This window comes from Cuculus canorus, chromosome 10 (genome assembly GCF_017976375.1).
Source record: "Cuculus canorus isolate bCucCan1 chromosome 10, bCucCan1.pri, whole genome shotgun sequence".
In the NCBI taxonomy this organism is placed as follows: domain Eukaryota; kingdom Metazoa; phylum Chordata; class Aves; order Cuculiformes; family Cuculidae; genus Cuculus; species Cuculus canorus.
Window position 1 is genome coordinate 8,908,439 of NC_071410.1, and position 14,376 is coordinate 8,922,814.

Consider the following 14,376-nt stretch of genomic DNA (forward strand, 5'->3'; position numbering starts at 1 on the left):
GACACCACTGGGGTTGATTTGGCTATGAATAGTTAAATTATTTAGTGTAGGACAAACCCAAAACTTTTGCAGTATTGAGATATATGATTTTTTTTTCTTTCCTTCAGCTCCCTCTGGCAGGCAAATGCCTGAATTACAACTGTTTTACTGTAAATGCTATTTCAGAGAAAGGCTTCTCACAGCTTGGATATCAGTTCTGTTTGGTGTTGAGTATGTATGCGTTAAAAAGAGGTTTTCAGCTGTCGAAAAGTAGTTGACTGCAGCCGTAGAAGGTGCTGAAATACAAATGTTTCTTGTTTAGCACACTTTTGTGTACATCACAGCTGAGCAATGCCATTTCACCCCAAGGACCTTTACACCATGCTTATCTATTGATGTGTTTTTTTCAGTAACACGGTCTCTCCTGAGCGTGCTGTGGTTCACTAGAGCAGCACAGATGAGAACGAGGTGAGTGTTTTGCTTACAGGTCTAGTGTTACTTCCAGAATTGAGACCTTTTTTTGGTTAACTGAGCTGCTGTGAAGGGCGAATGGAGGGGTAGCGATGCAGCCCGGCTGTCAGTGGCTGTAGCATGGGCTGAGCCCTTTCACCCACCTCCATGCAGTCTGCGTCTTCTCAGAGCTTTGCCTGTTTTTTCCAGTTCTGTGTTTCCAAAGGATAATTTGCCGGGAAGAAGTGATGTGGTTGCACATAGAATACTACAGAGCTGTAGAAAACTGCCTAGTGTGCAATAGTGCTGCTGAAATGGCTCAGCAGTGGGACTTGTTTGGCGCACTACATGAAGGTTTCTGAAAGCACTGAACCTCAGTTTTCATTTGGAGTCAGACGTTTAAAGTCTACTGTGTCAGTCCTCTGTTATAACACAGTCCTGAAAATTTTATGAATAAAAGTTTGTAATCAGGACACTTAAAACCATACGGATTAAACTTCTCATAGTTTTTAAAAATCCAAATAAGATTAGCATTCTGTGAGCTTTTCCCAAAACCAGCTTGTGCTTTGACTTTTCTCACTATGTAAAATTTCTTTATGCAAAGCATGGTGTCCTGATTTGTTCCTAAATTATCCAGATAGTTATGTTGTCACTAAATAGGGATGCTGTTCCAGTCTGCTAAGTGAATATTTTAAAACTGTCACTTTGTATCTGCTTTTGGAAATTAATTCATAACTTGTGTGTTTACCCAGCATAACAAACTTGCCTAAAATAAATAACTTGCATCTTTAGAAACTTTGCCTAGGAAATGTACAGTTTTCATTAAATTTATATTCCTGTAGATCCTAGAGAAGAAAGCGGCTTGTCATTTCTCTCTATGATTTAATTATTATGCAGGAATTTTAATGTTTGGTAAATTGGAAAATAACAATGTATTTGAGAGAAATGGAACTCTAATAGGAAGTATCATTTTGTGATTTTTTTTTATCTTCTGGAAATATCTAAATGTAAACACGGTATACATTTTGAAAGTTTCTTTTATTTTTTTAAATATTTTTAATAAACACTAAGAATGTGCTAATTCTGTGGCATGAACAAAGTCATTGGTGGTACACCCTCTCGACACCCTGTTCAGCTGAAAGTTAAAGGCAGTATCTTTTGATTCCTTAGTATAATAACACTCAACAATGAGAATGCACAGAAGACCTCGTTTTGCCGTAGAGGATGACTAGATATTTTCTGAGGAGGTCTCAAGCTCTGCAGAGACCTTGCTGTTAAAGCTGCTCCATGCATGTAGGGCTGCAAGGATGGTTACTGGTATCATTGAGGTGTGAATCTGCCTTGAGCTGTCAACACATCTGATGCTTTAGTTGTCTTTGCTCCTGGTGTCCTCCTGAGTAAAAGAAGTGGTGAAAACTACCCCTTTTTTGTCAATTTTAGCTGCTGCTGTTGGGAATGAAAGAGCATTAAAACAAGAGACTTGGTTACTGATTTTGCTTTCCTTTTGGGAACAGGAAAAGGAGGAAGTGAGGATTCTGAGGAAACAAATCGGGGAGTTCTTCCACTTTTTCTTTTGGGAAGGAATGTTTGAACTACACCTATCTTTGTCAAACAGGAGGAGCTGATTCCTGGTTGCCTCCAGCCTATAGGCAAAAAAACCCCAATGAAATTTAAAGTGTTGGTGTTGTTCCTGCTTCGGTACTAATGCCACCTGTTCTCATGATGTTTAGTTGGAATGGTCTGCAGACTTGAAACTCATCTAGTACAGACAAATTGTACATTTTTTTTCCGCATTGAACAGTCTCATTCCTCCCCTCCCCTGTTTTCCTGTCAGTTTCTAGGAAGCCGACTTAAGAGTTGACCTCAGTTATATTTTAGAAGTCATTTTAAAAAATATCTGATTCCGACCTAATAGGAAACGGTCTAGATTTTCTTGACTGTACCGTTGCTGAATAATTTCCATATTTAGACTGTCAAGATATTTTTCTCATTACTGAATGATACTTGCAAGGACCAGGGTTGTGGGGTTTTAAACAACGTATATAGTGGAGAAACTCATTACGCAATGTGATTACTTATCAGTCAGCCAGCTGCTGCTACCTCTTTGGTTTGTTGAAGAACATGCATTTCGGTAGTCTGAAAAATAATTTGAGAACTCGAGTAATTTCTAAATGACATGTCTTGAAGGTAAGGGGAAGTGGCTGTGTCAGATGCAGGGTAATATTTATTTGTCATATATAGCTATAAAAAAATCTTGTGTGTACACACAGTGCATATATATATAGTGTGTGTATATATACAAATGCTATATATACAAACATGCACATATACAGTATGCATATGTATATTTATGTATAAAAATAATTTTTACTGAAATGATGCATCCTAAATCGTTACTGCAGTAATTTCCTCATTTATACAGCAAAAAATGCTGAGTGGGTGGATGGTGAACCGCAGTACTTCTTGTTAAACATGTGGTACATGCTTTGACTGCTTAACTTAATATTTAGTGATTTGAGAATGAGGTTTTTTTTTTCCCTGTCTTAGAAATGCCCTACACACATTGCTGTAGAGGCAGAGCCTGAACTGTTTATGGCATCTTGACAGCGGGAGGGGTTGGCTACAAACCTAGTTTACACTTTAGAGTTTATGATTATTCCTTTAGCGGTCAGACTGATTTAGAAGAGGTAAATATATTTGATAGGAACTATTTTGTAAGAATTTCTATTCCATTTATAAGGCTGTGTGCATCTTGATGGCTACAGTGGAATTGCTTCTAAAAGATGCTGGAACCTGGTGTATGAGGACTTTTTTTTTTGCCAGTTACAAAGCCAGTTTTCTTAGAGACAGCAGAGCAGATAGTAAGTCAGAGTACATGTTACAAGTTTATATTGAGCTATTTTTAAAGCTTATTTCTTAATTTACTTAAATTAAGTGAAAGACCATTTATTTATAAGATAGATCTTTAAGGTTTCTAAAAAAGTTGTAGTTTCAATAAAAGCATCCAGTTTATTTCTGTACTTCAGGATTTGGGAATGTTAGTGTTGCTGTGAGAGGACTGAAAACACAACTGGTTTCCTTTGGATTCCTCTTTAGGCAGAGATTTGCTTTCCCTTCATATGAATTTTGGTATGAATATTTTCAAAATACATGGTCAAAGAAATTGTATTAATTAACTGACTTGTATATAGGGCAGTACTGTCAACACCAACTTTTAATTATTTTCTTCCAGTAATTGGAACAGCTGCAGTTTGATAGATTGAAAAGCCAGAGGTAGAGGCATAAGAAGCGTAAACATGAAGGGGAAAGAACTGAATAAGGAAGCCAATTAAACTATCACACTGTCAGTTTTTTAAGGATCCTGAAGAGAAACACCATGCATCGTTATTTGTTTCTATTCAGTTTACAGACGGAGACCTGAACAGCCATATTTAAAATGCTGAAATGATTTGGCGTTGAAGTAATTTGAGGTCCATGGCTTTGTGACTATTTTACTGGGTTTTGGGGGTTCTGTTTTATTTTCTTCTGGTCTTAGGTAGTAGTATGCATCCGCTCAGCGGGCTGATAGTCATAAGGTATGCAGAAGTTCAATGCAGTTCCTTCCGATATGGAAGTGGGTTTCTGCCTTCAGTTTGGAGTGAGCTTTGCTAGAGCAAATATCGTAAAACAGAGGTTTTAGTATATAATAACATATATCCAATTTAAAATGGAAACATGACTGTGTGTCAATGTATTTTTAGAACATGCATGGTATGGAAAACAATCTCAAAAGTCTGAAGATGTTTACACCACCATTTAAACCTGTTTTTCTCTGTTATTGGCTGGCATCTTACACAAACACATATTTATCAGTAGGAAATAGTCTAATGTTAGAAAACATAATATTTGTGACATAGATGTTTAGACCAGTGTGTCTATATTTTTAGAAGAAAATGGAGGTGTAAATCACACGATCACTATGACTTTGAACATTTTCCTTTCTATAAGGCTAGCAGAAGCCTGAGGCGTTCTGGAAGTGCAGGAGACTCTTCAGGTCACACTAGAAACGATTTACAAGACTTGAGAAAGTTTCCATATAGGATAACTCTATTTCTACCTAGTCCTTTCAGTTCCACAGGTGCTTCGTAGATGAATAAAAGGAAAGAGGCCAGCAGCTTGTCAGAATGGAACAGCAAATCTTTTGACCACAGCAAATCATTTGACTGAGCAGGTGTTTTTTGTTTGTTTGTTTGTTTGTTTTTAAACAGTTTGGGGACTGAAAACAGAAGTTGAAATCATTCTGTTCAAACTGATGGATTTCCAGCAGCATGCCTAGAAGTTAACTTTGACTCTGCTTAGTTTTGGTATGAAAGATTATGTGGTATTCCAAGGCCAAGAATAAATATATTCAGACTAGTGTAGTTTTAACGTTGACACTGTGAGCTCTGATACATCTTTCTGCCTGTGACCTTTTTTTCTTTGAACAACCATGAAGGGAAGTCTTATGGGAAATGTACATGTGGTTCAAAAGTTTTATTGGAAGTGTACATGCCCCAGAAATGCAGGCATACTAGGCTGTAGGAGGAGAGTTTGTATGTAATGCAGGTAAAAGGCAGCAAAGATATAAGTATTGACAGTAAGTATGTATGAAACTGCTGTGGTAGCAGCTTAATGTTCAAGTTGTACAAAAGAATGAAGAGTATATCACAAGGAAAAGGAAGAGAATCACAAGGGAATCTCTTTTAGCTGTATTCCTACCCTGAAGATCAGGGAGGGCTTGTAGAAGAAAAGATGCTACGATCAGCATGCTTGCAGGGCGTGGTTCTATGTGTGGTTTATTCAAGTGCTTGCAGAGTGTGGTGCTGCACATCTGGGGCCACATCTTGCTTGTTGGTCAATAGTGAAGAAGGCTTTGGGGTGGGGGATGGAGGAAAAGGTTTAAATACTTTGCTCTGTTAAGCACTCTTCGATGTACCTTATTTTTGTGGGATCAGAGCTGCACTGCTGTACAGCCTCAGTCAGTAGCTGCTGGTCTTGCTGATAGCTCAGGTCTGTAAAGTGGCAGTTTGGGTCTTTTTATTTACTTTTTTTTCTTCTTATGCCGCAACCTGTTCAATTACTTTGTGGAGGAGTTTCCTGCAGAAGTGCTGATGCCATGTCAATTACTTTGTTGTCAGTCTGCTCAGTGCAGCTTTGGAAATACTGATGTGGAAATAATTGCTTAAAACCCAAAGAGTTCCTCTTTCATCTTTTGTGTACAGAACAAAAGATACATAAGAGACTCCGATAATAAGTTATTAATGGTAGATGCTTTTAATCTTGAACATGAACTCGCTCTGAGAAAATTACAGAAAACGAGCCCCTTGAGTGGTCCCAAGAAGCTGTTTAATCTGTGCAGTTTGGTCTGCACTTGTCTAGGAATAACTGCTTCTTCTGCAAGGAGGATTCTTCACAGAAGAATGCTGCTTTTGGCCTTCAGTACCAGTTAATTTGGGGAGGAGTGGCAAAGCCATGTGTGAGAACAGAAAATGTATTACAATCAGTGGGTACAATGCACTCAGGTTATTTTTCCCATATTTCTAAAGGTGTAACTGAACTGTTGGTTTGAAGTCTTTCTTAAAACAACAGAATAATATACTGTGATTTTCTGTTGTCTTAGGAATCGTGTATGTGAAGTGTAGAATACATTTATGTAATCGTTTCCCTGGGAATATGCAACTGTTTTGTGACTGTCTGGAAGAAAATAGCACGTGATTTATTTTTTCTCCTTATGTGCATGAAGATAGGTGATTCATTTCTCATGTGCTGCCTCTTTTGCAAATTAAAAGTGTTTGCCTATTTTGCCTATTTTTAGAGTACCTGGTAATTCTGTATTTTGCACATTGTTTATTTTATCCAGTAGCGTGTGCTGGACATTAAGAGGGAATGAAGCTGGACAGTGCTGGGGGTTTGTGCACTTTAAAAAAAAAAAAAAAACGAACAAAAAACCAAGTTAAGTTTACTGCTACTGGATTTTCTGTGAAGATTTCAATTAGGCCGCATGTAAATTAAATGAAAAAGAAATGAGAGTATAAGCACCCAACGGAGAATAGGTATTTGAGCATTGGTGCTGCCCTCTATTCTGAATGATCTCGTTGGGGTCAGAAATGAGAAGTAGTTCTGATTTCTGAATGTGCACTAATTGACTTAAATGCCAGTCAGTGCTTGGGAATGATTGCATGGCTTGAGTTGGCTTTTATTTTACTGGTCAAAAGCGTATTTGGAAAAGCAGCCCATGGATTGTCCTCAGACTCATTGTTTTACATTAGTAATGCTGCCGTTAATAAATAAAACGCGTGATGAGCAATTTGAGGTTCCAGAGTAGGAAGATACAAGCTGTAAAAGCGGTTACCAGCAGCTTGCACTGGCTGCGCGCTCAACGTCAGGAAGGGGTAACAGTGTTTGCTGCTTGTATTTCAAGACAGTTTGTGTATGGTGGCAAATGCAAAAGCAAAATTGAGTGTAGGAGTTAAAAAGTCATGTTTTTGCTTGTGGTTGAAGTAGCTGTTATCTAACTTCTCTTCAAACTTAACTTTGAGGTCCTTGGTGCAGACAAAGCATGATCTAGGAGTCTGGCGCTATCTATATGTATGAGACTACGTGCAATATTTCGTGTGCCTGCAGACAAGCACGTCTGTTGGCATGTAAATGCATAAATTCTTTTACTGAAAGTAAAGACTTCTTTATGCTAAAGCTGCCTACTTGCTCTCTGCAGGGCTAGCGTTTCTTAATCACTATAGCATATAAGCACTGTCCTACACAGCAAATGTCTGTTCAGCATTTAGGTTTCTGTGGAATTTGTTGCCTGTGTTAATGCCCCTCGTGTAATTTAGAACTTCTTCAAAGAAGTGGGAGACGGCTCCTCAATTGTTTGTCAAATAGGTGCATCTGTTTTTGAATTAGTCCTCTGCTCTGATCATCCTGGGTTATTTTAGTTCCTTGCCTGCGGTTATGGTAACAGCTTCAAATACCCAAAACTATTTTGAGCAAACATTTTCAATAATAATGATCAGAAGCAGCAACTATTCCCTAGTGGTTTCATCCCAAAAATAAACTTAATGTACGTTTCACCGTTACAAAAAACCTATCAGAGTGTTCTTACATGCTATTAAAATGTTTAAAGTTACAGAAATTCTACTCCTGGCTCTATTCTTTATTGCTGAGTAGCGTGACAGGGTGTTGGCTTTTTTTTGTGATAGGATTAAGCTGTCTTGATGAACAGAAAAATTGTCATGCTGTACAAAGACTATTCTGAGATCTGTAAACATCTTAAAACAGTGGTATCTACTGCGATAACACGTTAAAAGCGTGGGGTTTTTTTATTTTCTTCTTTTTTTTTTCCAAGGGAATCAATACTATTGAAGCTCTGCCCTCTTTTCCCTGGAAACCTGCTCTGCTTATGCACAATACGCTGATAGATTCTCCATTCCCTTCTTAATAGCTTGCCTCTCAGCTCCCCCCGTCATCAGCCCTGGGAGGTCACCAAGCAGAGCATGGAGTTGCAGAGTGGTCCCTGATGGACACCTGCGTGACCGTCTGCTTCGTCAGTTCTTCAGGCAATTTGTGAGCTGCTTGTGGGGGGGGCGTTCAGAATTAGGTTGTTGATAGCGTCCCTACAAGGACTGCTATTAACAGTGTGCTGCTACTCTGCTTTTCTACTGCAGAAGACAGTGATATTTGTGTTCACATAGCATGTTGTAAAATGCATGAGATTTTGCTCATCCTCCTTGGAAATGAGAATAGGAAAATGAGAGCATCCTGAACCAGAAGCTATTAGAAGAGCGGGCAGAAACCTGCAGCGATTTATTCTTTATTTTGTCTTCCTAGCTATGGATTAGAAGGACTGATTTTTGCAATGGGCTTTTTCCATAATGGCATTCTTGTATTGTTTGGTCAGAGCTTGCACAGAAGGAAAACAGGCTGCTGAATTTAGTCACTGATCTCTATTAGCCGTGGCCTAAGGCTATGCTGAGATTTATATCCCATTTGTATTGTTGCAGCTCAAAAGAAGAATGTTCAGAGGATGACAAGTGTATTCTGAGTAGGTATGTTGTTTCATTTTCGTATGAAACCCATTTTTTTTCTGCTTCTATTGGTCAGAAATGAGGTTAATAGGAAGAGAATGTTGTACGGTGCTGCAGTGTCCCTGTTAAGGTAGAACAATAGCATCAGAAACAGTTCTTTAAAAATTAGCTGCTTTTATTAAATAAAGCTGCATTGTGCTGGTGTGCACAGTGCAGTCTGTCTTTTTTTTTTTTTAAGCATATACTGCAGTCAGCGCTTCCCTAACGAGGTGGCACTATTGTTGAGTTAGAAGGATAGAATCATCATATTGCTTTAGGGGACAGCAGGATTTAAAAGGAGGATGCCTTGCAGCCCTGTTTTACAGATTGGAAGCATCGGTTTAAGGGCATTGGCAGAATCATTTCCTTGTTCTTAGCAGCAGCCACTGCTGTGTCAGTAGTGTGTGGAATGGAAGTCCTAGTTGGTAGTCTGTTATGGAAACGCTGTTTGCTGTTATTGTAGTACCGTGGTGACAACATGCCATTGAAATGGAAAACGAGCTCTCCTGCTATCTGGAAATTCCCAGTTCCTGTGCTTAAAACATCCAGGTCATCGCCACTTTCTCCAGCATACATGTAAGTGAGAGAAATGAGGATAATAAGGTGGGATTGCTTTTGTGAGACTACCCTGTGGCAAAATACCCTGTTATGTATTAAATGACATTGGCACTCAAAATTTTACCTTGTTTTCTATGTAGACCCCCTAGACTTTATCCTGGATGTTTCATGATGGATGTTGTGTCGAGTCTTCCCCTCTTTGTTGAAATGTGGAGAAATTGTGCCGATTAAGCCAAATTCATAATAATATTGTATGTGTTCATTTGAAAAGTTTGTGTTGCTGTTAATTTGTAGAGTTGATACTGAATTGACAAGTTAAGCTTTGAGGCAGGCTTTCTTTGTAGTATATATGCTAATGTTTCCTCCTCCTGACTATTTCACTTGGAAATTAAATATGGAATCACCTGCTGTATTGTACTGCACTTTTGTTCATCTAAGTTCTTGTCTAAAAGAAATCATTCTGCTTCAGTCTTGTTCTATTCTTGAAAGCCTTAGCCTTAATAGAAATTGAATGTCTTTGTAAAGAGTTACAATAAAAGCTTAAAACATAAATATAAATCATTCATATCTCAGTACTCCTACAGTTACGCAGTCTGTCCATGTGAAGTAGTTTCACATGGAAGTATTTCAATACACATGGAAACAATATGCCTTTGTCTTGCCAAATTTTGATGGAGCTTTTGTTCACCTTTGTTGAGAGTTCTGTGTTAGCATATACAGGTGGATTTATTTCCCTCTGTGAAATAAAACTGATCATAGGGTACTGAATTGCTTCTGCCTTTATTTAAGGAAGCAGCTCTTTTGAAACTGAGGAAGAGTTGCTTTAAAATGCATACATAGCAGTGTAGATGACTTCCCTATCTGGATATTACTGTAAAGGCCGTTACTTATTATATTACTTATCAACAGTATTCCAGCCTAATATCTACAATAGTACTTTTAAGCTTGTATTGTCTTTTTGCACCAGCTGCTGTAGGGACCTGCTGTAACAAATAGGTATTTTATAGGTTCTCTAAATGTCTTTTTTTGGTTGTTGCTGAGAATTTTGTTGATAAGCAGTGGGGCTGAAACAAAACAATGCTGTATGCGTGGTCACTATTGTTCTTGGTCAGAAAGGCTGGGGTTCAAGGAGCTGACCTGGCTGTATGGAACCTGTGCTGTGCACGCTCTGATTTTAAGATTCATTTTCATGGAAGTGCTTCAGCCTTTTCATTCAATACATGCATCAGATATGTTTAAGGCTACCAGAAATAAGCTGTTTCAAATAAATTCCTACTTATTTTTACTTTTTAAAAAATATGACTAAATACAAAGAAAGTATAAAGCTAAAAAAAGAGTTCTGAGGCTTTTGAACGTTTTTCAGGGAAACAATGTCTTTAGTGTTGTATGTTATGTTTTTGGGTACTTATTAAATGCAAGAAAAATAGCCTACAGTCTGATCTATCTGCTGCTGAAACTGAGCATTTCTTTTGTGCGTTGCCTTTAAATTGCTAATCTAGCTCTGTGTATGCTCTGGCTTTTATGATGGGGATCATGTAGATGATTATCTCAGTGTGTTGAAAGTATGTGAACAGCTTTAGTGATCATGCCTAACTATATGGTGCCGAGCTTATCTGGAGCACGAGAAATATGTGATCAGCAGCCTTAATCATATTTTTATAATGAATCAATGTATCTCAGTGTTTATGGAGATATTTCTTTACTGGCACACAGTTCTTACTTTAGCAGAACTGTTAAATCTGACGTTAAAATTATTCATATACTTTTTTATAAGGAATGAGAAACATTACGAGATGGCACCTCTTTGATTAGACAATATACATTAACTGATTAAAAAGCCCTTGTAGTTGACCAGTAAAATAGGTGATGGAATTAATTATTTTCTTTGCAGAGATTAGAGTAAGCTTGCCACTGTTCTGTGTGACCTGATGTTTTTGGCATTCATATTTGTAAGTTTTCTTTCATAATTAGTACTCTGCACACTTGCAAAAAGCTTAGGTTTTAGGTATAAGATTCAGGAATAAGTGATGTGTGAAACGGAACATGTATTGATGTAAAATACGTGACCATAAACCTCCTGAATTCATGATGAACACTTACATACTTGATATTTAAAGTGTTGAGTATACAAAGGTGTAATTGTGCTTTTAAACCCTTTAAAACGTGACACCTTAATCTAATAAAATAGATTTGTATTGTAATTTTGAATGTAAAGTAGGCAGGTCTTAAAGGTGATTTTTTTTTTTGTTTGATTCTTTAAATGAAATTCCATTTTTCCAGGTTTTTCTGGTAAAGCTGACCTTGCCTTTAAAAGCTTCATCCTGCTTATGATTTATGAGTAACGTATCTAGTGGTTAAACTGATTGTCAGGAGATATAGATTTTATTAGTGTTGTATTTGGTCTGTGTACCCGATGCCTGAACTCTGCCTTAGTTTCCCTGTATTCAAATGCTGACATTGGCTGTTAAGAGCACGCTTGGCTGCTTGGATGAAGCAGGCATCTATGTAGAAAGTACCACTGTAAAATGGTCAACTGTCCTGCAAGCTCTGCAGCTGGGGCGGTGTAGCTGCGTCTCTGCTGAAGTTTGCAGTAGTTCCCAAGGTGGGGAATAAGCACAAAGAGCTCATCCCAGAGAGTTCTCCGTGGTGGGCAACTCATGGTCGGGTAGTGCCTGAAATAAAAGACCTGCTGAAGTTGAGCTGATGAGTTTGTAGGAGAGAGTATGATTCTGCTGCTGGGAAGTCTCCGGGTTTTGCTAGGTCTGGTATTGCTTTTCTGGCAGTGGGAAGGAGCAGCAGTAAATCACTGCCTCTTGGCTGGTGGTTTTGTTTCCCAACAGTTATTTATTAGGGATTTTTTCAGGATATCCTAACTGCAAGAGGTAACTTTTCACGTTGTGCAAAAGACAAAAGGTGACTCTGAAGGGAAATGCAGCCAGATATCCCCTGGCTTCTAGTGGAACTGATCCAGAGTACCTTGAGCTTTCTCCCTGGTAGAGGAAAGATCTCTGGTGGACAGATCCAGAAACATTGCATAGGGAAAATTAGATACCATTAGAATGGGAGCATTGGCGTGTGACCAGTATATGTAGGTGTAATGCAGCCTGGCTTAGTGCATGAGTCAGGAATGTGCAGATGTGTGTGCATGTGCATGCCTTTGTCAAGCTGCTTTACATTTTCTTTTGTGACACTTATGGCTTTGGGCTTTAAAATATAGATTCCTTTTGTCAAAATGAGTGTGAAAGCTGTTACAGCAAGTTTATGCTCCGCTAGTGAAATAATTCATGTTTGCAGTTGTGTTGGCTGTGTGGGGACAGACTTAATATATGATGTGGGCAGGTGAGCAGTTTCAGGAAGCAGATCAGAGGAGAGGAAAAAGTGAATAATACTGAGCTGGAGAAGTGGCATTTCATGGCATGGTAGATATGTATTGATGGCCGCATGTTAAAAATAAATGAAAAATGGTGACTGACATAAGCAGAGGTTAAGAATTAGAGTGCTGCTTCAGAGAGGGAGAGGAACAATTCAGAACTTGGTAAGATATAGCAGTGAAGGAATATGCATCTAATTGTTCTTGGGTCGTATCATCTCATACATTCAGAACTAAAAGGAGAATTCTTTCTTGTTGACACTAGCAATGTCATTTATATTGCTTTCCAAAGTTGTACCCATCTTCCATTAACATGAATGGAAGAAATATTTGTGGAAACTCTGGAGATTAAATTACTATAATGGATGTCTACGAAGAATTCAACAATACAGAAATACTACTCACAAAAAATACTGACACAGGCTTTGTTCTGTAGACCTGTGTCATTTGAGAATGACCGTTTGCTATTTTCTGAAAAGTTAAATAGTTAAGTGTTTTTAGTCTTCAATGTGCCATTTTTAAGAATAAGTAAAATTTAAACAATTCTTAATGCAGAATAATCTGTAAACTTATTGCCTTCTGTCCTCTTACATGGAAGAGTGTGTTGATATTTTAAATGGCAATTATCCTTTGCATGTGAATATATCCATAAAGAATAGATTAATATTGGGAGAAATAAACAAATGCGATATTCCAAATATATTGCTATCAAAGGGTTTGCGAAACAGTCTGTCTGTCCTGAGCCATGTGGTTGTGAAATTGTCTGATAGGAAATGCTTTGTAGTAATGGAAATCAGTTAATGTGCTGAAAAGTAGAATAACTTCTTAATACTCTGGAGTAATCAGTGTTAGGTTTAGCTGCTTATATAGGTTATATAGGTTAATGCTTTCATGTCATCTTTCAAAAGATTTGCTCTTCAATGAGCTCTTTGAATTTATGCTATACAATGAAATAAACTTAAAAGGGAAAAGGTGTGTATGTGTGGTTCACCAGACCATCAGTATTAGGCAGTTTTCTGAGACCGCCTTATGTGTCTCTACTGTCTTCATTGGTCATTTGTACTAAATAAATAAACCCTTTTGTTGGGCTTTTTTTGTATTTGACAGGCTACGTGGTATTCACACCAAAACAGACTTGCCTTTCTCTGGCAGCATTTCCAGTTTAAGCAATTACTTCCTAGATATTTCAAATTTTAACAGTTGAAAGTCAGTGTGCAGATCACCCCCAATATTTGTCATATCAACCTGACTATGCATGTAACGAGATGAATTGAGTGCATGGGCAATAGAAGGGACTTATAAATAGAAGACTGCTTTAATTCCACCTGTTTTATAGGTAGAGTTCTTATTGGTGCTGTTAACCTTGCTTTTGCTTTTTAACTAATGGGTATTTCAATAGATATTGTAAATTCAGAATGTGAGATTTCATTGCAGTAATAAATTGGCGAAAACAAGGGAAAAAAATAAAACCTGTTTGTCACGAAATTTCCCAGTGCTGGTAGTTGTTCTGGGGAAACCTTTGCAGGGGTTGCTGTCATGTTGCAATATTGACATTATGTTGCGACATGCTAAAGCATCTTTATTGAATTCTTTAGAATGTGTTCGTCTTTTCTGCCAGAATGTCAGTTCTGCCAGTTTGTCATTTTTGCCATTATTTCCTTTTTACCATGGAAAGATCTTATACACTTTCTACTCACTGGCTTTTGTAGTGTTATGTAGCATTTTCCACTGAAACTTGGATGGGGATACCTTTGGATTTTCATAAAGTACTTGGTGAATACTGGGCTTTTAAAATAATGATCACTTGTTCTAAATGGTAATAGTGGGAATGTAGTGTAATAATGTGTTATAGCTATAATACTGGAGTGGAAGAGCGCATTGGTATTATTGCTGCAAGATTTTGTCCAGCAGTGACTGAGATTGTTTCAGTATTGTAGC

At 37.9% G+C, this 14,376-nt stretch overlaps 1 protein-coding gene across 9 annotated transcripts in view; it reads left to right on the forward strand.

Moving 5' to 3' along the window:
- KLHL13 (kelch like family member 13) overlaps nucleotides 1-14,376 on the forward strand; it is a 79,818-nt gene that overhangs the window by 31,652 nt on the left and 33,790 nt on the right. The window contains exons 1-3 of one of the 9 annotated variants that reach the window (XM_054075280.1): nucleotides 7,933-8,010; nucleotides 8,448-8,492; nucleotides 8,974-9,086. The exons of 6 other annotated variants lie outside the window; for them this stretch is intronic. In XM_054075280.1, coding sequence (XP_053931255.1) covers nucleotides 8,989-9,086 — 98 coding nt within the window. In that variant the 5' untranslated portion in view covers nucleotides 7,933-8,010; nucleotides 8,448-8,492; nucleotides 8,974-8,988. Of the gene's footprint in view, nucleotides 1-400; nucleotides 448-7,932; nucleotides 8,011-8,076; nucleotides 8,493-8,973; nucleotides 9,087-14,376 lie in introns of those variants that run through there. 2 more of the 9 variants (XM_054075287.1, XM_009565842.2) reach the window with 2 other exon arrangements.